This window comes from Anas acuta, chromosome 4 (genome assembly GCF_963932015.1).
Source record: "Anas acuta chromosome 4, bAnaAcu1.1, whole genome shotgun sequence".
NCBI classification, from domain to species: domain Eukaryota; kingdom Metazoa; phylum Chordata; class Aves; order Anseriformes; family Anatidae; genus Anas; species Anas acuta.
In genome coordinates, this window is record NC_088982.1 from 43,414,786 (window position 1) to 43,441,102 (window position 26,317).

At 35.8% G+C, this 26,317-nt stretch overlaps 1 protein-coding gene across 3 annotated transcripts in view; it reads right to left on the bottom strand.

Annotated features, from left to right (window-relative positions):
- The window catches only part of LRBA (LPS responsive beige-like anchor protein), a 391,035-nt gene that overhangs the window by 18,786 nt on the left and 345,932 nt on the right, over window positions 1-26,317 (bottom strand). For 2 of the 3 annotated variants that reach the window (XM_068680931.1, XM_068680930.1), the window contains exons 49-53: window positions 25,183-25,272; window positions 21,596-21,788; window positions 18,811-18,873; window positions 15,320-15,475; window positions 10,508-10,675 (exon numbers count right to left, since the gene is read on the bottom strand). In XM_068680931.1, the coding sequence (XP_068537032.1) occupies window positions 10,508-10,675; window positions 15,320-15,475; window positions 18,811-18,873; window positions 21,596-21,788; window positions 25,183-25,272 (670 nt within the window). The remainder of the gene's footprint in view (window positions 1-10,507; window positions 10,676-15,319; window positions 15,476-18,810; window positions 18,874-21,595; window positions 21,789-25,182; window positions 25,273-26,317) is intronic. The other variant, XM_068680932.1, reaches the window with a different exon arrangement.

The following is a 26,317-nucleotide window of genomic DNA, read 5'->3' on the forward strand; positions in this document are numbered from 1 at the left end:
TTACAAGTTGTAAATATAGCATTGTTTTTCCTGGAACGTGAAGGTCTGCATTACATCATGAAGCACTAAATATCCTTATCCTTCTGGAGAATTTCATGCATATAGTTTTAGTGACACCTGAAGCTGAATACTGCCAAAAAAGCAGCATCAAAACTCTTTCTCTGTTCCGAGTCTTACAATACATACTACCTTCACTTTTGCCTGGATTGTGCCTCAAAACTTGCTTTACTATACCATTTGCAATTACTTACTCTGTCAAATGTTGAAACACATTCTCCCTTTCCAGTTGAAAACAAGGATAATACAGATGCTGTGCATGCTGTAGGATATGCTTTTAGCCAGAACAAATAAATATTCACAGCACACAAATTTACATGCTCATCAGAACCAAATCACTACAACTGTTAAAATGCTTTCTGAACCATCACAGAGTGCAATTGCAAGTTCTGCTTAATGAAGACCTTGCCCTCATATCTATCTATAAAATTACTTTCTTGGCATAATATAAATACATAATTAGATTGCTTATACAGTATTACTGCAAATTCCCAGACATACCACAATTCATCCACCTGTTAAAACTCCTTTTCCAGATTCAATATTTGGAGGCTAGAACCATCAATTATATGTGATTTATAGACTATGTGGAAGAATGAGGCCTCAATCTCTTTGAGGTGTCAATGTGTTACAGTTTTTTAAAAAATGACAGTGGCCTTTTGTAGCTGTATAATTTAAGGCTCTGTTCTAGGTTCATGCTGATAGCCCAGTGCTTGCTGCACTGGCTACAACAGTGCCCTGTGAAGAAACAGGGAAATTGCAGGTCCAATTGCAGCATCAGGGCCTCTGTTCACTAAGCTTTCATGGGGCTTTCATAACTGACATCAAACAGCACAACAAATGTTTGGTAGAATATTTAGTGGTTGTTACCCTTTCCAAAACATTCTTCAGATATTTTATTTACTTTGTGGGTCTTCCCTATGAAATAAGTTTTACTGAATTTACCTTGTAAGCATAGAAAATGTTAACATTGTACTTGCTGAAATTCCAGTTAAAAAAAAAAAAAAAAAAAAAAAAAAAAAGGAAAGAAGTATTTCCTTTCTTTTTTATAGCCACACTTAACAAAACAATTCTGATATTTTCTATTTCAGTACACACATTAACCTTAAATTCATATTGTATTTTCTTATTACAATGATAATAAAAAGGTGAAAAAAATATACTAACAATGAAATCCAAATGTTTTTTACACCAAATATGTCAAAATCCATATATTTTAAATATTTTACTAGGCAGTGCTTTGGAGAGTATCAGGCCCAAGATCAGCTTTCAACACAATGCCAGCAGATGGTGCTATAGGACTCCTGCTTTACACACAATATTAAGCTACCTTGTCCAGCCATTTTTGAGAAACAAAGAATATTTGTTACGTCTGCAGTTAAATAATGTTAAAATATTATTGAATTATTTACTGCATTTTTATGAAGGAGGACACACAAAATAATATAATGCATACGGGTCAGAAAGTAAATGTGCTGTTGAACACAGAGATGAGCACATGCAGACTGTTTTTAAACTCTCAGTGCTATACTATCATAGAGCAACGCTCTTTTCTTAGCAACCTGACTGCAGTGAATGGCATCGATAGACTTATTAGCCGCTGCAATTCCAAGCATATTTTAATGTTTGAAAGCTCTGCAGATTTTTAGCTATTAGAGTGAACCACCGTTTGACAGAAATTAACAATATTAATAGAAGAATTTTCATTTATAACTAATGCAATTACAGATTTAAGGACATTTTTGCAGGATACATGCAAAAGGGAATATTGACAGGTATAACTACTTCCCAAATACTTTTTTTTTTTTTTTTTAATTTTTAAGAAAAGACAACGTAAACTACTTGGGAAGTAAACTACTTCCCAAAATGTTTTTGTTTAGGAAATAATAGTTAAAATTTAAATAAATATTTATGCTATAAACATCATTTAAAATTTGGAGTATCTTCTCTATTTTAACATGGGTTTTGAAACTGAAAACAAAGGTTTGTATCATGGAGAAACTTGGGAACCAAAATGTAGGTGTAATTCAAGATGAGGATAAGGTCGGGGAAAGAGGTAAAGAGGGCTTTTTTGCTACCAAGTCAACATCAGGAAGAACTACTTGCAATCTGTGTGACTTTTCACTGCATGCAAAGGCAAGCACATATGTAAATCTTCATAGCATTTGGGTTTATAGGATTAGTGTGTCTGAGTACACAGAAATTATTATCTATGACATTACTCCTCTATCAACCAATGCAAAGATGCCCTTCAAGACATATTTTCAAAATTTAAATCACCTGCATTGTTCACATGAGAAAATAATTAACAAGCATTTATTAAAAGTTTGAATTTTCAAAATGAAAAATGTATATAGCTGTTGAAATACCATTTTTCTCCTTCTGCTATAGTAACGAATACAATTTAAGCTAATGAATTCTTTAGTCTCCAAACCATAGTTTTCATTTAATAATCATGTTAATTGAAAACCAGTCTTTCAGAAATTGAAATGCTGATTTAGCATTTCAAAAAAAGTATCTGTAAAAAAAAAAAAAAAAAAGGTTCTTTTTGAAGTAACTCAGAGAGTAGCTAGACTGTTTTTTGGCAAGACAGGAAACTGGTGATTAAATGTTAAGTCCTTTGGGAGATTTTGTATTTTATAAATTGAAAAGATTATATGTATTTTTAAAATCTATATTTAAGGAAGATATTCTACATGTTAACAACGGTAAAAGTGTTCAATGAATTCTCTCAATTAAATCTTGGTTAAACCCAGTAATTCTTTTTAAATATGAAATCACGTGCTTACAATCCCACATGTGCCCTGCTACACAGCTACACTACTAAAAGCATTTAATTTCTCTAACACACTTCAGAAAACCTGAATATAATACCCTCTAAAAATATAAAACTATGCAATGAAAGCACCACCACAATCCTCATGATGCAAATGTGGTACATACAGAGAGTAACATTTTCTAGCTTTATGGGCTAACATAAAAGAGGTAATATAATTTGTTTTATTCACATATGTGTGGAAGATCAATGCAATAACTCAGAAGAGATCACATTAGTATTAGTGGTAGTAATACAGTTATACACTGAGTCTCTATATTTCGTTAGTACCGGATACTTCTATTGGTTAACCCTTAATATCTTTAAGCAAAACAAATCTATATATTAAATATATTTTTGGTTTTTAAAATAATTATGAACAAATCTGTAGAAATTTTAAACCCAACAGGACAGTTGCATCATGGTCTATGAATAGTGCAAGAATAACAGAAAATCACTTTATCTTCACCTCAGCTATGAAAATGCTTACTATTTGTAGTAAGTAATTTTACTATGTACACCAAGGAAGTACAACCAAAGAAGACAATTGCAATGAAAAAAACAACTTTGAAGACATTTGATTGATAGATTGACATTCACTATTCTGATTGGTCTCTACCTAGTGTGCAGAGGTGAGGAATCACTAAGAAGGCTGGAGGAAATGGGATATTCCAGCTAGTAAGACATTTGTTGGTGAAGGATTACAACAACAAATTCTCTGTAGCAATTTTTTTGGTGACATTTTTTAATTTATAAGACATTACTAGAGATGACCTTCTAGATAAGATTATAGCAAATAAAGCAAAACAGATCAAAAACTTGATGGTGAAAGGAGCTTACACAAAAGTGAAGAAGATACAAGAACATTCAAGATGCTTTATAAGGGGAAAAATAAGGGCAACAAGATAATTTTTTAAGTATTTTTGTAAGAAAAGTTTCAATATATACAGAGTATTGCTCTGTAAGATCTCATGGGAAGTAAGTCTACAGAAAAACAAAGAAAAAGATAAAATGGATACTAGCAAGAACTGCTCTAATGCAAAGGAAGGGTAAGACAGACAAGATACCAGCTGGCATAATTGAAAGTTCTCCAGTGAAAAGGAAAAAAAGTTCTCCAGGAAACAGTCAGGCAGAAAGATTAAAATAGGTGTACTGTTCTAAGAGATAAGGTATGAGCAAGCAAGGACAAAAATGGAATAGCCAAGGAAAGATGAGGTACAACTAGCAATGACATCAGGAGTAAAAGTCAGTCTGTAAACACAAAAAGAATATTAGGATGTTCATGAGAAGTTGGTCCATTATTCAGTAAACAGCAAGAAAGCAATATCAATAGATGATGTCAGGCATTTCAAAGTATCTCAATAAAAGCCTTCAATGAGAAGGCAAGCTGCAGTCAGACAACAAACATAAGTAAAAGCAGCAATGAGAACTGTTGTCTCATTTCAGAGAATACCTAAATGACGTAAATGTTTGGTACTCAATTGGCCTGATAATAGTGATATGAAGATATCTTGGAAAAAAAAAAAAAAAATACATATATATATATATATATATATATATATATAGTGTTGTTTGTCTTTAAGAAATAGGCAAGGGAAGAAGTGAGAAATTAGATAGTTGTCTGTTTAATTCAATCAGACAGATAAAAATACTGGCAAAACATTTATATATATAAACACACACAATTTCCTCGAGGAAAACAAGGAGAAGAGTAACAGCTGATTTGGATTTGTCACAAAAAACTCATGTCTTAGCTATTTGTTTTCCTGCAATGGCAAGTAATCAGATTTGTGTTCAGGGAGATGCCACATATTTTGACTTTAGTAAGGATTCTGGCAGTTTCACATGAGCAATTTCATATGGAAAATAGAGAAGCACATGTTTAGAAGATGGTACTATAGGTCAGATAAAAGGCCAATCAGAAGGTTGCATTCCAAAAGCTATTCATTGTCAAAATGGTAAATATATCAATGAATATTCCTGGCCTGTGCAATGTTTAACATTTTCTTTAATGACCAATTTGATAGAATAAGACTGCAAATTACATTTGCAGACATGAGTTGCTGCAAGGACAAGATGAGAATTGTGAATGCATTTAAGAAATTGGAGAAACTGTCTAAAAATATATATATATTTTTAGGAAGGGTAAAAACAAGGTTCCACAGTCAAACTGCACAGCAGAAGAGTAGCTAGGGATTCTTCAGAGAAGACTGAAACTTATATTGGCTCATACACTTAAAGGATTAACTTTTAAAGAATTAACAGTTGTGCTGTTTTGACACAAACAGGTACCCCACATGGATGTGAGAAGTAGTGCTCTATAAAACTGACTCTTCTACTTATTACTAAAAGGGCTTCAACTGCAATGTCTGCTTTGAGAAAGACAGACAATTGAAGAGAAGAACAACAACAACAAAAAAGAATCAGAGGTTTAGAGGAACATGATTTATGGCAAAAGCCAGAAAGAACTGGGTTAGTTAAGTCTGGAAGAAAAGATTTCGTGGGTCATAGTAATCCAAATAAGTTGTTGTTGCACAGAAAGAATCTGTCTTCTACACAAAGAATAAATATATGTGACAGAATTAAACTGAAACGAAATAAAACAAAACAAAACAAACAAAAAGAACCTGGACAGTAGTTTGAACACTGGGAAAAGATTTCTAATGATAGGGCTTTGGGGCCTGTAAAGCCCCAAAATATATCTGCCAAAGTTTTTAATAGCAGGTTGACAAACATCACTCAAGAATGGTTTTGATGTAGTTTTCCCAAAGCTTTCTTTGGGAAAAGTGACCAAAGTTCCTGTCAGCTTTGTTTCCTATGTATCAGTCATTACAAAGTAAAATGCAATCCCTCAACCTAGGAAATGTCCAAACACTGAGTTGCCACTTGAGCTTCAAAGAGAGAGTAGGATCTGAAAGTGATGCAGACCATTTGTATGCAAATGAATCCTCTCATCTGTTTCCCTCCCTGCCACCCCCCACTTCTCGCCTCCCCTCCATCCCATCTCACTAGGCTGGCCAAGTGCAAAACCTCGCATGCTTCTGCAAGTGCACCGCCCTCTCTGAGTACCCTATGCATATAACACCACCGTATTCGGGAATACCATGAGTTCTGAAGCACTATGTCACGTCCCCAAGTGGGACTTTGCTATTAGATCAGAGTCTCTAAATATGCAAAAGCCAACCTTGTGACAGAGATCACACATGGGCTTCAAGGAGTACTAAGGGGAGGGTTTGCATCCTCTCCCTCCTGCCTCCCCCACCTCCCAAAGCCAGCCCCATGCCAAGCAGAGAAATATAAAAGGCCCTTATGCTATCCAAAGTGACTTCACATCTCCACAGTAAATTATGCTAATTAATGTGAACTTAACATGGCTCAGGGCTTTTCTAAAGGATACGACTATTTCAGATACTTTGCTCTGTTTTTAATTATTTCAAGGCTTGGTCAGAAATTGTCCACAAAAACATTTCTGCAAGAGAAAATGCCTGTGCACCGAAGTGAAGTACTGCCATGTTTCCACATTTTCCAAAACAATTTATTTAGAAAGAATAAACCCTACATTTGATCAAAGAGCATGGTGGAGTATTTTTTGAATTTCAGGTTTTAATTTGAGAAGAAGGAAAAAAGGACTTAACCTAAATGTAATCAAGCTGTTTGGTGAAGAATAAAAATAGTTTCCAGCAGATGTGTCCCATGTAGGAATTTGTATCTTTGAGATTTAAATTCATCAAATTTGGCTTAAATTGATCAATGCAATCGAGAGGTATATAAAGTAAGCAGACAGTGAGACTGCATAGGTATCATTTCTCTAAGAGGTCAGCTTAAAAGTTAAAAATTAAAGAATGTAAATAATGACTATTTCAGTAACATATTTCTTCTGTTAAACCAAAAATGTAAAGAATTTTTCCATACAGTCCAGTTGGCCAGAAAATTGTCCTTGATAAAGACTATCAAACAAAACACTTATTTATCACGTATGGCATAGCCCACCTGGCTTGTCAGCTTGAGTTAAGTACCATTCTAAAACATGAATACATGCAGCCAGAGATCAAGAGCCCAGTGCTTCCTAAAGTAATGAAACCAGATAAAGGAACTAAAATAAAATGTAACTGGTTGGAGTAGTGGGTGCCCAATGGGATAATATTTAGGGTAACTTGGTCATACTGGTCTGATGACTGATATATATCAGAGGCACCAGGAACTATGAAAGAAGGAAAGAAATGTTCCTGGTTTAGATTATTTTGCTCAGACCTCTCTAGCTTCATGATTTGGCTACAATCATGGCTATTTAGATGCCTGTTGCCAGTAAGTCATTTTTAAGATAGAAATTAGAGATAATTAAATAAAGAAAAAATATGAAAGTATCAACTCCAAGAGCATCTAAAATTACAATGAATAACGATCATTTAAAGCATGAATAAAATACACATCAAGGTAAAAAAAAAAAAATCATAAGCTTCAAACACAAAGAAACAACATCAGACAAGTTAAATAGCATCCCACAAATGGATCAAAGATACAGTTCCAGTAATGGAACTCAAAACCCAACAAATCTACTGGTGCTTTCCATTTCTGACAAAATCAGAACTAAGCAAAACCAGCTCTTTTTATTTGTGTTTTCAAAAAAAAAATAAAATAATTGATTGAACAGAGACGCCTATAGAAAGCTATTTCTGGGAAAAATTAAATCCCCAGATTACCATCTCTTTGAAGCAGAAACTGTCTTTTGCTATACACTTCTAGGCCAATATATAGTGCCATGAGATTCCAATTCATTACAAAGCTTTCCAGGCATGCTACATCACAAATAAATAAATAAATAGAATTCATAGGAACCATTGTATCTCCCTTAAAGTGCAAGTTTAGTAGGTCTAGTAATTATAAACAAAGACAATCATCAGTAGTTAAAATAATCTAGCATTAACTTTGAAAACTGCAAAACTTCAGTATCTTAGACATTTGCATTAGAGAAGATGGTCAATGGATTAAAACAAAACATACAGACCTACTCTAGTCGGACACTACTAGCTACAAAATCTGAGCATGTGATCTGCCAAGGTCATAAAGGAACCCATAGCCTCAAAGCCTTGTTCACAAAACAGGCGAGTCTCAAATCCTGTGCCAAGTACTCAACAAGAACTTCTCGGGACAGGCCTGGAAATTGCTAAGATGGGCTGTTCTTGCAAGCCTTGAAAACAGTGTAAGGAGACTCCTACAGATGTTCATTCCTTCATCGAGGAGTATCTTGAGTTTGCTCCTCAAAAGGACAGCTTTTCCCTTTAGGATTTACAAGCTTACTTGACTAATCTGTCAAGCTCTTAAATGCCTTTCACAGACTTTTGGGAGTTTCCAGGTCTACAAGCTCTGCAAAAATAGTGCAAAGTTTGCATTTTCTTTAAATTGACAGATTACAAAATACATACATATAAAGTATGTGCAGAGATTTTGTTCCTCAACCAACGCCATATTTATTTAGCAATGCTCATAAAATTATGCTAGACATTTCAAAAGGTCCCATCCCTTGAATCAGACTGTTGGAGGAATAATTCTGATAGATTGCTTACATATTCTGCCTGAAGTTCCTGTGATTTCATGACTGGAACCTCTGAATCTTGTGCAATTTTTGAATAGTTCTCAAATGCACAACGAACATCAAACAATTTACATGTTAGTCAGATATTTATTCCGATATTAAACAGTTGTGCTTCTTCAGAATAGTTCACAGGATGCAGCGTTAATTGAACCATCTCCCCCCTTCCCTTCCCTTCCCTTCCCTTCCCTTCCCTTCCCTTCCCTTCCCTTCCCTTCCCTTCCCTTCCCTTCCCTTCCCTTCCCTTCCCTTCCCTTCCCTTCCCTTCCCTTCCCTTCCCTTCCCTTCCCTTCCCTTCCCTTCCCTTCCCTTCCCTTCCCTCCCCTCCCCTCCCCTCCCCTCCCCTCCCCTCCCCTCCCCTCCCCTCCCCTCCCCTCCCCTCCCCTCCCCTTCCCTCCCCTCCCCTTCCCTCTTCCCTTCCCTTCCCTTCCCTTCCCTTCCCTTCCCTTCCCTTCCCTTCCCTTCCCTTCCCTTCCCTTCCCTTCCCTTCCCTTCCCTTCCCTTCCCTTCCCTTCCCTTCCCTTCCCTTCCCTTCCCTTCCCTTCCCTTCCCTTCCCTTCCCTTCCCTTCCCTTCCCTTCCCTTCCCTTCCCTTCCCTTCCCTTCCCTTCCCTTCCCTTCCCATAAATCCAGTTGGGTAATAGACTGAGCATGAAACACGCAACCAAACTGAATAACTTGGAGGATGATGGATAATTGTTGACATTATATGAAATCATAAGCTAATTGTTACATCTGCCAGATGTAACAGTACTTCTTGTTCTCCAAATGTCCATTTTGTCTTTTGCAGACATAAGTTCTTACTAGTCAGAGAAGACTGAGTGAATGGCAGAAAACACTCTTCTGAAGAAAGACAGAATATACAGCTTCTCACCCCTTCCTACTCAGGCCATTTTCTTTTTGGCTAAACAAGGAGAACAGAACCATTATTTGGCCATGATGTCCCCCTCCACTCACACAGGTAAGTTCTCACCAGCTATCTAAAAAGCCTGAACTCTGAGCTGTGAACTGTCTCTTTCAGGATTTTTCTCAAGCTATATGTCTGCCTTCTTTGTTTTGGGAATCAGAAATTATTTTTTGTGATGAGTAAAAGCAGCATAATTACAAGATCACTTTCTACCTTGTCTAGTATATAATGCAGGCACAGTTACATTGAACGGTCATGTAGTTTCATTATTTTCCACAGAAAATGATGAGTTAAAAGACTGAGTTTCCATAAGTAATAAGATTTGGGATTCCTTGGGAAGTGGAGGAAGACGGAAGATATCGAAATCTTTGGGAAGTGTGAAGTGAATTTGGTTGAGGAGCAATTTTAACTGAATTAGGCGGAAGCAGCATTACTCTGACTTATTAGTTTGATTATATGGTTTGAGCCTAGTTGCTTGCACTGGAACCAATTAAAATGCCTAGTACATGACAGCAAGGATTAAGCTCATAGCGCTCTACCAAAGTGTGAAATAAGTTTTTGCGTGCTTCTTTAATCCTTCCCATGTGTCTGCACTTCTTTCACCTAAATATCCAGCTCAGGCCATTACACATCTCATTACAATGACCATGGTCTAAGTTAAAATGCAGTAGTTGAATAACGTTATTGATAGCTGAGATACCACTATGAGAATCTATGAGCATCAGATTACAGTTGCATAGAACACAGTCTGCATTGGAGTGATGTATCATTTGTTTTAAGCAATCCAAATGCAGGTCTGTCATGAAATCATCACGTGGAGAGAAAAAGATCTACCCAGACTGAAAAGGAATCACACTAGTTCCTTCCTCTCCCTCCCAGAGCCACTCATCCCCATGTGAATGAGTGACAAGACCAAGAATGTATTTGTAATGCTCAGCATCTGTTGACTTTAAAAATCTCTACACTTGCTGTAAAACAAGCACTGTTTATACTCAACTTTTACATTTAAACTAGAACTGACCACAACTACAAAAAGGAAACACTGTATTTTGACATCAGCATTTCCTAAAATTCTGTCTCACAAGATGTTCATCCAAGTCATTTTCAGACAACTTCCTTATAAAACAGGTTTTGCTTACCTCTTGGATTATCACCAATGATGTTAGTTTTGCCATTCCAGTACCAAAGCAGCAGTGTTGCATCACGTGATCCTGACAGAATATAACAATTTCCTCCAATATAGGATTCAGAACGAGCAAGACAGGTTACAACATCCCAGTGGCCAAATATTACTTGTATCAGTCTCCCTGAAACAAATAAAATCCTTTGTTTTAAAAGTACACTTTAATGCTTTGCCAGGCACATTAACTACATTACAAAATGTTTCAGAAATATTTTCTGTTTAAAAATAGGTTCAAAGAAAAACTATAGTGGATAGTAGTACTTTTTTTCTTAACTTGATGGAAACAATTAAAAAGTGCATTAGTCTATATAAAAGCTCTAAAAAAAAGGCTTCAGTCCATAAAGATCATATTTAATTCAAAGGCCAATCATGTCATGGTTTTTCTTTAAGTTTACGAAGAAAATGACAGGAAAAATACAAATATGACGATGATGTGGGAAATGGAAGCAGAAGATGTTACAGAACATTTAGGACCCATAAGAAATTGGTAGTATGAGAATTGCCTACAAATTATAGCATATCCAGCTACTGAGCATATCCTTAAACAGAAAAAAAAAGAGATTCAGTTAAAAAAAAATTACATTTATTTCAACCAACATCCTTCCCTTTTAAAAAATCCTGTAATATCCATAAAATCTCTGAAAACAAACACAGAAGAAAAAAAAAAAGGATAAAAGGATAACAACACTTATCTATTCGTATAGGACAAATATGTGCGCCCTTGTCAGGCACATATAACGTTAAAAGGAAAGGAAATCTCAGGCATTTAAAAATGTGTCCTTCAGGAGTCTACATAAACATGAACATCACAATTACTCTTTAATGTTAACTAAACTGGACAATATTTTGAGATAAAAATGTAAATTTGGATGCTCATGCAAAGCGAATTTGCATGTGGAAGATTGAACATGTGTAAGGCTGACAGTGAAGATCTCTGCCAGACCACCCTGCCAGAGGGAGAACAAACAGGTGGGGAAAGCTCCTTCTTCAATATCTGGCTGAAGACAAAGAGATCACTTGCCAGAGACTGGCTCCTACACAGCAAACACTTCAGGGGCCTCACTGGTTTCTGGATCTGTCAGCAGCATTTATGGTTCTATGAAATGAGAGTGTGAGCACTAAAATCCATCTCACTAGATATGCTGAAGCCTGACAATTGCAGATCTTGTTGGGAAAGGACAAAAGATATACCCACACATGCTTCGTATGAGCCTATTTGGCCCATTCAGGTAACTTGGGCTAGGCCAAATTCTGCATCCAACAACACAAGGGAGTGTGATGCCACTAACCAGTAACATAGGTTTTCTTAGCCTTAATGACCATGCACCCATTTGTATTTTGGACTTAGTAAAGAATTCGGAAGAACAGAAGGGATAAAAGAGATCCTGCTTTAGCAGAATCAATGATATATGAAAAAAAAAAGAGGGGGGGATAAGGGGGAAGGATTTCAGTACTACTGTACTTGAATTAAAATGCTCTGAAAAGTGTTTAAAAATAATAACTAGTAATGTGACAAGTAGCAACACAAATTAGTGTTGCGACTCAAATTAGGCACATCTCAATAACATCTTGTGGTGCATGAATTAACGATAGTTGGTCAATCACATAGTATGGGTAGTGGAAAGCATTCATAGCTCTTTCTACACACTACAAGGGCATTGTATTCATAACTAATAACTACATAACACTTAATAATGAATAGACCTAAATGAGAACAAGGATGTCAATAACCTGATTTATAACAGAAGATCAAAAAGTTAATTGCATTAAAGTGGAGAAAACCAGCAAAAGCAAGAGATAGGTGTGAGTATCTTCCAAAAAGGAGGATTATTTACATTGGTACATGAAGAGAAAACAGAATAGAATGATATAATTTAAAGGAAATTTAATTTAAAGGAAACTTATACATAGGATTTAGAATGAAACACTGGCAAAACTCATAAGTTAAGTAGAATCCTCCAAGAGAAATTGTGAAATGAGTTATTATCGCATGAGCATGTTCAGACTGGAAGGGACAAAACCCATGAAGGCATACCTACAGTACAGATCTACCTTGTATCTCTAAGGAGAGTGATCAAGTAGGTCTTCCTATCACTAACCTCTGTAAGTCTATAACAGCACTCTAAAGCAGTCACCTCTGTATAACAAGGCTTTGCTTTGGGCCAAAGATGTCACTTAAGTGTCTCAGATGCTGACCAGTCAACAGATTTGGTCAGAAGAAATTACTGAACTTCAGAGCTGGGAAGGGAGCAATGAAACACTCATGGGCAACATAACCTCCTTTTGGCAACACACAAGAACATCTTAAAAAGTGCATGTTTTTCCTTGAAAATTCAAGTTGGCAATTACCTGGTTTAGATTTGAAAGTAATTTAGCTATATGACATATTTTTCAGTTATATACCCTTAGGTATTCAAATACCTGAGGTGATTTATGCTCTTAGAACACAAGTTTATGTTATAAACATTGCTGAGTTATAGAGATTTCTCTTTCAATTATACTCTATGTTTATAGGTTCTGTTCTTGAAAACAAACATTTTTCAAGGCTATTTGTTTGACAGTTGTTCATGTAGTTGTACTTACTAGTTTAACTTTGCTATCAAGGAGCAAAGGTTCAGTCAATTCCATCAAAATCATCAAAGTAAAAAATACACTTTTGTTTGTTTTCTTCTTCATATTAGTAAAAAAAAATCATTAATCTCATAAGAGTTCCTCAACTTTCTTTTCTTTCCTTTAATATGAGTTGTCCTCTTCATACGGTAATATCAAGTAATATCAAACATTACCATACTCACTCAGATATCCCTTTTTGACAGAACAAATTTTCTAGTTAATGTTTTATTTGACAGCTGTGCTACAAATAATTAAAATAAAAATAAGACTCAAATCTCTGCACTACTGAATCTCAAAAGCTGTCTAGAAATCATTACCACTGCTGGAGGAAGGTTTTATTGTGCTTCTGCTGTGCTAGCTGTGCTGAGAACCCATGATTTATGTTAAAAGTATTTCCTGCTAAAAACAAAACCCCCAAAATCTAATAGGAGAAAGGTCCTCTTTTCCTGTAAGAGCAAAATATAATTGAATTCAACTCTTGTGATAACTTGCTATTATGCTTTACTGATCATATCACCTTTCTCCCTTGCTCTTCTGCTGATTTCAGAGTAAGCATTTCACTGCTCTAGTCTCATTTTAATTCCAAGCAAAATAAACTACAACTGAATTTACCTGATTTAAGCTAGAGCTAGAGTTGCTATATAGACAAACAGGAGACACACAGAAGATGACTTTTTTGCAACTTTTTTGACAACTGTGCTTTGTTTTATATCATAATTAGTTATGCTAGTATCAAGGTGCCTAGCATATCTGACTTACGCACAGAGGACATAACTTAATGAAGCATGCATAGTTAAGACAGATACAGGTGAAATAATATAGCTTCCTTCCATAGAAATAAGATAAAATAAATCCTCCAACATCAAAAGAAAGCTATCTGTTCATATAAATCAAGGATATACACTATTTATTGTAGCTAACTAAATTTTCTGGAGATCTTTAAATTCACAGGTTTCATGAAAATTTGTGACATCAGTGAGAAAATTAAAGTAAAACAGGTCTAACCAGATGTCTGTATAATGAATTGTAGCCAGTCAACATAAAGCAAATGGAACTTCTCATTTATACTTAAGGTCTTAAGAGTGCAAAAATGACAGATATGTTGTACTGCTAAAATATGCCATGAGATTTAGTCTTAACAGATTTGCATAAAAGACCATCCTATTTTGTAAAATATTTTGGTTTGCCAAGTGTGAAAAACACCATTAACTAATGTATTTAAGAAATGATGACAAACATGTAGGATATTCCCTACAGATTAATAACTTACTGGAAAGCTTGATGGCACACACACACACATTAACCACACTGGGTCATTAATCCCAAAGAAGTACCTTGCAGTGAGGTCGCTATTCCCATTATAAGATAATGAAAGGGAGAAAATCATAACTATTTTTCTGGGGGCTCCATAGGATTTAAATTCCCGCAGCTCTTACACTCAAAGGTTCTTTTCTATTTAGCATGATACATGAGTGACTTCAGCTGTTTGGATACATGCCGGTTGACAGACTAATTTTACTGCTACCCATTACTTTGATCAGCTTATGTTATACAAAAGAATTCAGTAGCTCCAGATCAATTTTTCTAGTATATCGTAGCTTTCAAAGGTTTTCATGAGTATTCCTTTGCCAGATTTCAAGACTTCACTTTGGAACTTAAGTAGAAGGGTTTGTACTTATTCTATGATGCTTGCCTGTATTTCCTTAAAGAAAATCTCTGGTGCTTAAAGCCAACCAGAGTTAAATTCAAGTAGGTGCTTTAAGTATAGTTAATTCTCCTCATATACCAAGCTTCACAAAAACCCATTAGAGGCATTTATTTGTGAAACTACAATGTAAGAGCAGGCATGCCTCTCACACAGTCATATGGATTTGAAGTGTGATGCTATGGCTAAATAAGAGCTCCTTGTCTTATGTCTGCCATCATTCAAAAAAGACAAAAACAAAAACAAAAAACATGATGGTATACAATACACAGTAGAGGTAGAAAGAAAAGATCTGACAAATATTTATCAGTAGGTGAATAAACACACTCCACACTCTACTCTCTCCTCCCACCCCCTTTCTCCCTCCCCATTCTTTCTTTATTTGAAACAGTAGGATGATGATGAACAGAAAATCATTCAGGCTATTCCCGTATTTTAAAAATACATTACCTGAGTCGGTAGAATAAACTCGGAAACTCTTGTCCCAGAAGCCACAGACCAAGATGTAACGATTATCAGAGGTGATGACAAAACACTGGGAATGTACCTGAATGCTTTGGTCTAAAAGGTCAGTGATTTGCCTTCTATGCATACCTGTATTGCTGGCTGAACAGAAAGACACAGAAATCAATAAATTTCAGCATCCACGTACAAAGAACAAAAGCACATTTTAGAATCTTTATGCTCACACCAGAACTATTTCTTACTGCTGTTACTTGTTTTTGTGGCAGGGATATTTCCTTTCTGTTTTTACTATAAAATACTAATTACACTTCTGGGAACAATGATAATACCTGGTACTATATATTCTAAAATAGAGGAAATCCTTTCTTTAAGTAAAATGTAACTGACAAATATAAATGAAAGACTGCAAAAATGAAAAATACATAAAAATGTAATAAGCTTCCCACCCCAAAATTTCTAGCATAGGAAATTAAAAATGTGTATGTACAGTGCTATATAGTGGCTTCGATGCAGCAAAGAACAGACTTATGATTTTTAAACTGTATACAAGTAGTGTTTCATTGCAAGCATTGTAATTTAAAAAGAATAACAGCAACAAATATTACCACCAGGCTCTTACAGAGCACTTCGCACATTTTGAGCACTGCACAGAAATTAACGATCTCATATCCACAGCCTGCTTTTGAGCTGAGAAATAATATTTATCCTACTTTGGTCACCTGCTGTGTTTTTTGTTTTTTATTTTTTGTTGTTTTTTTTTTTTTTTTCATGTAATCTTGTATTGTGAACCAACAGAATGGACATTAATCAAGGAACATATTTTTGTATTATATTTTGTCTTATTAATTGATGCATTCATGTATGTTTATATAGGTCCCAATAGGTATATACCATGAACATCCTACTCTGTAAAGAGAACTTTTAATATGCTTTGTTCTTGAGGGAACCTGGCTCCCATCCCAGGTAAATAAGTTCTCCTTAGCCTGGGTTTGTCTGCCAACTGCTCAAAGCACCATCACTTCCATTCCAGGTGGACTGTGGGCCCTGTCTCTGTACTGGTCCAGTGTTCTTCTCGACAATTTGTTCTTATCTTCTTTCCATTCTCAGAGGCTAACCATCCCCTAAGCTTTGCGCTTATTCCATTTACTCTGTATCAAAGCCTTAACTTATTTATGCTTTCATTATGTATAAAACGTTGATACCGTGTTGTCCATATTGGTAGCAAATAATTCTGTAAGGTACTGTTACTTGCTGTGCAGGTAACACATAACAGAGCATTGATCACTGCGGGGACCACTTAAAGAGCAACAACAGTGCTTAATAAATGCACAGTGAAGCGCTCTTTATTACTGTGGCAAAATAATGGCAAATAAAACCAAAGAAACGTTCAGATCAACGTATTCAGTATAGCTAAGACTTTGAAAAGACTTTTCATCTAAAAAAAGAGGTCTATAATCTACATCATATCAGACATTACTGTTTTATATCTTCCTGTGCAACTAGAAAATGAGGAAAATGTGAATTCCTCCTTATGACTAAGACAGCAACAAGATTCCTGCTATAACCATAAAAGTGTAATTTTGTAGTCCTCTTAGGTGCCATTTCTAGGTAAATGTGTCTAGCCACAATTAAGAACCTTTAATATTATCTACATAATTACTTGCTTGTACCCAATGATGCTACTTAACAGTGACAAAGAAACCTTTAAACCTTTTAAACTATGTCGATTGTAATCACAAGGCTGATTTGAGATCTATTGTATGAAGAGAATTTAAAACATTTTTCAGAACGTATAATGTTAATTTTAAAGGTGCTTATACCAAAGAAAAATATATTTTAAAGTAAAGATATGCCTAAAAATGGTATTTTAATCTTGAAAATTGTGAAAAATGTAAGTGATAATAAGAAATTCATTCTTCACAAAGGGTAGAAAAATCATCAGGCTCAGTGTGATTTGTTGTCTGGTTTGAATTTTTTTACTGTGATATTTGTTTTTAAGATCTATTTGATTGCAGGCTTTAAAGAACACACATTTCCTGCTCCAAACATATTTTTGGATGAAATCTATTTCAAGAAGTAAAACAGAGTTACAGCACATGTTTTACTCATTATAAATTATAATTACTCCATTATTCAGAGGGAATTGATTGCAAAAAACTTTCGGAAAACATTTCAATTTTATCAGCTCTGTAAAATGATTTAATATGCCCAGAGTGTTCCTGACTTAATTATCATAGAGCTTATCTAGCAAAATGGCTACACAGCAACAATCTGTATCTATAGACCGATACTATGCAGTTCCTACTGATGTGTATACTCAGTTTTGAAATTAATTCTCACTGGCTGACAAAATGCTCATTCCACCCTATCTAGAGAAGTTCATTTTTGTTCTGTTCCATACTTGTATATCTGTTTGCTTTAGTTCTTTTTCACTTAAATTACCATTGACAGTTTAAAAAACAGAGCTAAGTTTGTACTCTAATATAATTGGGGGGGGAGGGAGGGGGGGAGAATCTCTTTTGTTCTCCTGTGAACTGTTGTGCAATTTGTTTATGTTTGGGGGCTAGGTTGTAAAGACTTTTCGGGTGTTGATCACTTTGAAGGCTCCATTTGCCAGGCTACATGCTCCCAAGTTACAGTCAAGGATACACTCCCCAAAGTATGGCGCTGCTATGAAAGAACTGACCAAACTCTAACCATGCTAATAGAAAAATCAGCTCTATATAAACTAATAAACCTCTATAATAAAAAGTCATGAATTGAATCTATTACACTGAGTCATTAAATAGAAGTTAGACATTCCTCCACCCCTTTTTAATAAAAGAAAAACATACACAAATTTAACTAGTGATGGTGATCAAAAGATGCAATACCCTTGAAAAATGAATACTAATATCTCAATACTAAAACCGAGTGGGCAATATATTTCAACTTTGAAACCGCTTTGCAATTACACATTAATCCCCTCTGCCTGAACAGCAGGTCTATGAAGAAAGGATTGATCTCCTTTAATGATGAAACCCTGGCACCATGGTTTTATTTTTCACAACACGGTGCAGTTAAGAACCCCACTGTTATTATGAAAATTTCCTCAGCAAAGGAGCTCCATCACATTACCAGTGCACCAATTCATCATAACGTGCCTCGCTCCTGCTCATCAACAAGTCTGAGTGATGAAAAGATCCAATATTATCCTGACAGTACTTCATGCACATTCTCAATCACACATTATTACAGCATCCATATTAATTTTCACTGACACGCGTCCTAGGCCTGTTCAAATTAGGCAAACCAACGAGGGGGAGTTGATGAAATACCAGCATAGCCACAGCTCATTGCATTCCAATTTGCATGCAAATGGTTTATCAGGAAAATTCCATTCCCAGCAACCAGCAAGTGAAAAACAACCGTAATCTACACTTCAGGGCCACCATACAGAGCTTAATGAATCGCAAAGAGAGAAGGAAGTGACAGACCTATGAGAGGATCGATTTCCACTGGCAGCTGGTAAGGCTGGTCTTGTACAGCACCTTGATGAGCTGGAATTCAGGAAAGAAGATTTTAAAACTCTGCATTTTTTTAATATGTGATGCCACATACATTTTATAAATCAAAATTATGTCCATTTTTTTAACCATCCAAGATTCTTCTGCACCATTAAAAAAAATAAAATAATCCAGGTGCTTTCACAGGCTGCTTATTAAACATTTATTTTAGATTAGTGCTATTCTGAATGTATGCCATCAGCAGCAGCTCCGGTCCTGAGCCATAAGCTCTAGCAGATGCTTTACTGGCAACCTCTCCTGTCGCAACAAAACAAAATTAAGTGGTAAAGAGCACTGAAAACAAATGTGACAACCATCTGCTGACTGTAGCAAATACTATTTTCTCCTTTACTTTTTAAGCACTGCTTTGAACAAGTAAAGCACAAAGGACTTTTTTTAATATGTCAGTTTATGATGCACACAGGGAAATCTTATATAGTATTTAAGGAATCGTCTATCACCAAAAAACATTTATTTGCAATTTTGCATAGAAGTTTATACATAATTCTGCAGACCTACATTTCATCTGAGCACCTGACATGACAGTGAGATGTTTGCCCCCTGAATTTTCTTTCAGCGCTAAAAAAAAGGCTATTTTTTTTCCACAGCTTTGCTAAAAGCAAGCAGTTCCCACCAAACAGCCCAAGACATTCTTGCAAGTGGAACAAAACATAATGGCTGAATACTTACATCTATGATTTTTCTAACTATCCTCCATAGCTTAATATAAAAATTAGTATCATCTGAACAGTTTCCTGAGAAATTGGGAAGTCAAGGTTCTGCTGTGATGAAACACTAATGCAGAACAAAATAGGAAATCTGCATGACAAAATAGAGGCCCTCTGTTGGGTACTAGTGCCATTAGATATCAGCAAAGCCACCAAACTCATCTACAAAAGCAGTAACGATATTTTTAATACACATCATTGACAACTAGTTACTTGGCAACTTAATGTTCTTATCATGATGCCTCATTAGTAAAGACAATGCTCAGCCCACAGCAGGAGATAAAGAGTAGTACTGATACCTGACCTGTAACCTCAGCAAATCCCATTTTGGTATAAAATTTGAAGGCAACAATAGCGAAGACTAGTTTCAGGTGTCCATATCCGGATCTCTTAAGTGTGGTATACCACTAACGGCCTGCAGGCTTGATCAAGATGCTCTCACAGAGGTGGGGTGAAGTGTTTTTTTGTTGGGTTCTGTTTTTTATCTGGCTGGTATCAGGGTTTTTATTTTGAACTGTAGGTTTTCTCAAGAATTATGTAAAGGTATGACAACCATAAAATATCTCCAAATAAAAAAAAAAAAAATAGTGACTCAAAAGCACAGATTACTATTCTCCCTTTCAGAACAGAGGGAAAAAAAAACAATATGTAAAGGTTTCGTTCAACTCATAATAGTTGATTACTACACTCAAAAACCAGTTGCTACTCTCAACAGTTGCTTGTTTTCTCACAGATGACCAACCAGCAGGCTTATGAGGAAGTCAAAATCAACTCCTACCATTTCAGAATCTTTTCTCTTCCCTTGACTGTGGCACATCCTCAGAGACATTTTTAAAAGGCTGGGTATTATATGCCCAAGGTCACACATCCAAGGTATGAAAGTATATTGTCATCCTCCTTTCAAACAAATGTCAAGAGCCCTGTAAATAGTTCTTGCTCATACTATGTTATCTAGACAAGCCTCCCTTCCTCCCTTCCTTCACGCCTTTCTTTTTAAGCATTTCTTGGGTGGGTGAAATAATACGTAGATGTTTCTATTTGCACGAAGTTGAGAGGTAATTTGTAAGAATCAGGAAAAAGCATGGGAGTTATCTGTCTTTTTTTTCAAAATGTAATCAGATACCTTAGCAGGAATTTTAGTGATATGAGTATTACTTTGGTGCAAATATTTTCTATGTAAGTTATTTGAGTAGAAACTCTTTTTTTCCCCTTTTTTGAAAAGCCTTTGACCAGATTTACTGCACAGAACACAAATAAAACTATCTTTCAGGGCTTGGGCCTGAACCTGTCATAGCTAGAGAAAAGAGGATGAGTCCCTTTAGAATTGAAAATAGAATGGCTATATTCTCAAGTCCAACACATTTTTTAAAGTATAATGAATTTGATTGATTGCTATGCTAATGGATATCTTGTTTTCCTTTCATATTGACAAATACATAAGCACCTAATAACTTTAGGATGTTTCAGTCACAGAAGAAACTGACTTCCCACATATTTTTATCTTGTAATTCTCATTGAGTGGCTTTAACAGTAGAATATGGTGTTCATAATAAACAAGAAAAAGATAGCAGAAAAGACTTCAGCCAAATTCTGCATGCTTTAGAAATTCTCTTCGATGTGATGTGGTGCAGGTTTCCATCATCTGTTTGAAGAGTAAATTGAAGAGGAATAGTGTGACTGTTTATTATGATCAAGCAGTGATATATTGTTTTTGTCTTCCTGCTTATTTCTTGATGACATGGAGGGATTTTTTTGAAACAGTTTGTTGTTACACTCCTTTTGTGTGCCACATATCTCACAATTCAATAGTTCAGATTACCTTTTTAAGGAGAAACTAAGTCCATATGTGAAGAGCATGCCACATCAGTGAACGGGGCTTGCACTTCACACTTTAAATTTAAAACAGTTTGGCAGCAAATTTTGAAGGGACAATAGATGTACTGCTTGATTGCAGTGGTTTCTTATGCTACTTATTTTAATTTACTTACCGGGAAGATTATGCCACTTGTTTACAGCAAATAGCCTATTTGCAGTAACTGTGATCACAGCAGGGTTGGTCAGACCTGGCTGGGTGTTGGCTGCTACATGAGTGACAGGGGAGTTGGATGGGAACTTTAGAACCATGATAACATCCTGTTGAGCTTGGTCTGTGAACATCAATGGACTCTGCAGGAGGAGATACTGTTGAGTGCACACAACAAGAACCCAGATACATGGGAAAAGAAAACACAGGGAGGAGAAGAGAAGACAGGACAAGAGAATGAAGACTGCATTAAAACCCACAAGATCCAAAAGCAGCTGCAGTGAAAAGCAAATGCAGTAATAGTGAAGAGGCTTGTGGAAATAACCATTTTAGGTAGAAATTCTCCATGTACACAATTAAGTTGACTGCCTTGCTGAATAGGGATGTCTAAATACAGGCTTTGCTCCAGATCACTGAAGATTTCACCAAAAGTTTCCAATCACCTAACTCTGCCAAAAGAATTCTCCTTCATATATATATCTACAGAGATAGCACGTCAAGGAAAGCAGTGCCAAACTAGGAGGGAACAACAACAACAAAAAAAGAGTAAGCAAAAGAAATTCCTGCTCCCAGAGACTGTCTCAAGTTGCATTACATTGGCAGACTACAATTCTTTACAAGCCAGATGAGAACATAAAAGCACATTAAAATAAACAGATACACACATAGACTAGATATATGTTCTGTATATATTTCTGGTGTACAAAAATAAGATTTATGAATGCAAAGCAGAAGACTTCACTGCAAATGTGTTTCAAAGGACAAACATAATTAAATGCAGTTGTAAAGAATATAAAGTGGACGTGATTACAGACTATCCTGTGTTGTTTCTAGAAATGCTAACGGGAAGGAATGAATCCAGACTCTCATTTTCACCATGATATTTTTAGGGTTAAGGTTTTTTCATTTGATAAGTTGAGAAGATTAATAACCTTTTTTAACTAAGATCTCTAACAACAGTGTGAATGTCGAATCAAAATATCAGGGACCTGAGAGATGGATGTCAAGCAAAGGAGGAAAAGCAAATGCAATAATAGAGGATTTGCAATTGCGTGGTGTACCTAAAAAAGAGAACTCCACTGAGATGTAGAAATACAACCATCCTAGCGACCAGTAGCCATATTGTATTTGTGTTCTTCTTGTATTTGTATTTTTCTAGAAACTGAAATAGAACACAAATGAAGTGTTCTTGGCTATTTTCCATCTGCAATATTTCATTACATATATGTGTATGTAACTACATACATTTAATGTATACTTATACAGAACTAATAAGAAAATTAAATAGATTTGCATTTTTATTATCACTCCTTTTTAAAAAGTTATTAAGAGTACTTAGAAAAACATATTGCTCTATGAATTCCTATTTACAGTCTTTGCATAAAGGTGTAAATAAAAGCAACTAATAAGCTACCCAGACACCCTTCTGAGCAAGTGGCTAAAAGCCAATCAATATTATGAGTTAATCCTCCCTGGATGCTCATTCAATTAAAGGTGTCAGTAATGCCTCATCTGATGTGGCCTCAATTAAATCCAGCTATCTGATGGTTGAAAACACAAGGGGATACAGCAACAGCAGCAAACCCAGACAAATAGGCAGCCTTCGTGTGACTGCTAATTACTACACCTGGTGTATATTATGGCTTGTGCGCTTAACACAGCACGTGGTAGCTTTCAATTCGGTTGTATTCATGCATACATGCACACACACACGAAAACAGAAAACTCAGGAAATAATGCAACTAGAAATAATTTAGAATGGTGACAGGGAAAACATCTTTACTGCATTTCAGCTCCAGGAATGCTACTTTTAAAATGCTTACTACAGTGCTATTATAAAATCATGTATTAATAACCACAAAACTAGTCAAAGCAAGTGGAGAATTAAGGTTTGTGTTTCTGTGTGTAACTCAGCCCAAAAAACTCACTGTAGTTAGAAATGGTTTACTTCACAAAATTCAATTTTTTCATTACAGACTAACTCTTGACTATTTCAGCATCATGAAAAATATTATGATCAAACCACACAGACTGCTTCCTGGCATTAGATCTATTTATCTAACAATGGGTCTGACAAAGATGTCAACAAACAGCTTCTCAAGTTCCTCTTCTTACTGAAACAAGACTCCGTAAGTTACTGCAAGTGCATGGTACACAGCATCATGACAGAGGGGGACACATCCAGCGTATAGACGTATGATGAGGATGCTTGGGCTCCCCAAGATCTCTTTTGACAGAGCTGTTCTGAAAAAGAGCTCCTTGGCTGCATACGCTGCAGGTCTGCTGGCTCTCTCCTGCCCTAGGACACCACGTGGGAGGTACACAGGGCCAGCAGATCACAAAACAGCACAATCAGCTTTGTCCATCCAGTACATGGGATCTGAGGGCAAAACCAGTCTACAGCACAGCTGTCAAAGAATAATGTGCACATGCTGCACAAACGGTGTTGGGGGGGACAGTCAGCTGAGCAAGCTTCACGCACAACATCTTTATAAATTTGTATTTGAGAAAGGCTAGTAGCTCAATTTGACAAAGAAGTTTTCATTTTTTAGACTCTTGGATTGCAAGGTTTGTAAGCCACTTTGGACAGATTTCTGATTTTTGTGTATTTTTTCTAAAACCATTTGAATTTTTGATATGTTTTTAATCTAATAACCTCAGTCAGCCTGTGTAGGACATAGAGATCATGTTTTACAGAACATACGTGAAGAAAATTCCTTTATTTCTTTATGTCTTCCTTTCTCTCCCTCTCTCTCTTTTTTTTCTTTTTTTTCTTTTTTTTTTAAATACATTTCAGGATAAAACATCCATCTTAACAATAAGGGAATGTAACCTTTTGAAAAACTTGTGAATTAGCAGACCATTTGCTCCACTTGTCACAGTATCATTTAACATACTTATTTCTGGATCTATGACAACACAAATGATATTTTAGACCCAAGGACTGCACACAACATGATATGGAAAGTAATCAGTAATAAAATAATAGTTTGTATAATAAAATTATATTAGACACAAGTAGAGGTAAAAGGGAAAGCATGCTAATGCTCACTGCCTGGATTTTATCACCCTAGCTTTACTGCAAAACACATTTAGTCACATTCTTTGCTATGTAAGTTTCAGCTCATGAATTCCTAGTAATCCTGGTTTTAGGGGAAAACCTATGCCTGGGGGAAAAGACAAGGAAGTTCCACCTCCTAAATCCATGCTTCCTGGGGAATCTGCCAAAGATTAACTAAATTGTCTCCATGATGACTGGCTCTCACCTGTACAGGTATGGTATTAACAAAATAAACTGATGAAGTGTTCTTAGATTACACTGACAAAAAAGGTCTGTACTAGAAATCAATACAATCCTTCCAGCAATAAATAAAAGAATAGTTAAGCATTGCATACATTCACAGTCCTACAGACTCGTAACTCATCTGCTCTTTTTAATAACACAAGTCCACGACCACATAAAAGAAATGCAAAGTAGCAGGTACTGTAACTGTAAAGTAGCAAAGGAAGCGAACAGAATGGCAGGTCACAAAGAGTTAATGTGGTACTTACCACCTGCATGGCAGAACTTCTTGGAGGATGTGGTTCTATGAGCAGTTGGGAAGGGGTCTGTCCAAAACTTCGTATTTGAGCTTCAACAGCCTGGAAAAGGCACAGGCAGGTTTGCATGTTAAGAGGTGCTAATTACAGGCAATAGAACCATAACTGTCACCTGAAAATGTCATTCCACACTTCTGGCTTGTTTCATGTTGAAAATCAACCCCGTGTGTTCACTGTGGGGCTAAGTGCTTGGCACTGGTACTAAGAATGAGGTAATCATTTTAGTACTGTGGATGCTATTTCCATGAGAAACTCTGCAAAACCTCATCCTGCTCAATGATATTAAACAGAAACCAGCTATTATAATCAGAAACCCTCTTTATTGGCTCCATTTTTCCTTTCTAACACTGGCTTATCCTGTTTGTATCATAACTCAGACACAAAAGTTAATTTTTTAAAAGTTTCTCTATGTATTAAGCATTCTACTTTTTTATTTAAACTGCATCGCCTAGTTTCAACAGCAAGAACTATAATGAAAACTACTGCAAACTATGTTTTTAATTTTAATTTTTATCCCCCCAAAAATAAAATAGGATGCATTAAAACAACAGCAACACTGATACTAAATGCAACTAAAGGGGAATGTGAAGATATAATACTGCTTTTTTTTTTCACTGCATCTTCAGAAGCATGCTATATCATTTTCTTCATAGGGCACAGATAAAGATACCATTTAATGCTTTGCCATTTATTATTTATTTTTGAATGTGTGAACTTATACCTCTTGCCTATACATGCCCAACTTGTTTTCCATGTTTCCACCTATTGGCCCACTGGTTCAAATTAAAATCATGCAGCCAAAATTCAACAAGTTATTTTTTCTCAGCCAAGCAGCTAACTATCCACACAATCATGCTAATCCTACAGAAAATCTCAAGTAATTCATTTTAGATTAATTTCTTTCATTGTGAGCTAAACTAAGTAAAATTACCTTGCAATTGCTGTCAGCTATCAGCTCACATGTGGGCTGATACTTCAGTTTCTCTTTGTTGCACGGTGCATCAAGCCCTACATTCCCAAAAGTGTCTGGTAATGCTGAATACCTAAGGTGAGGCACTATTAGCAAGTGCTAAAAATCAGAAAACCA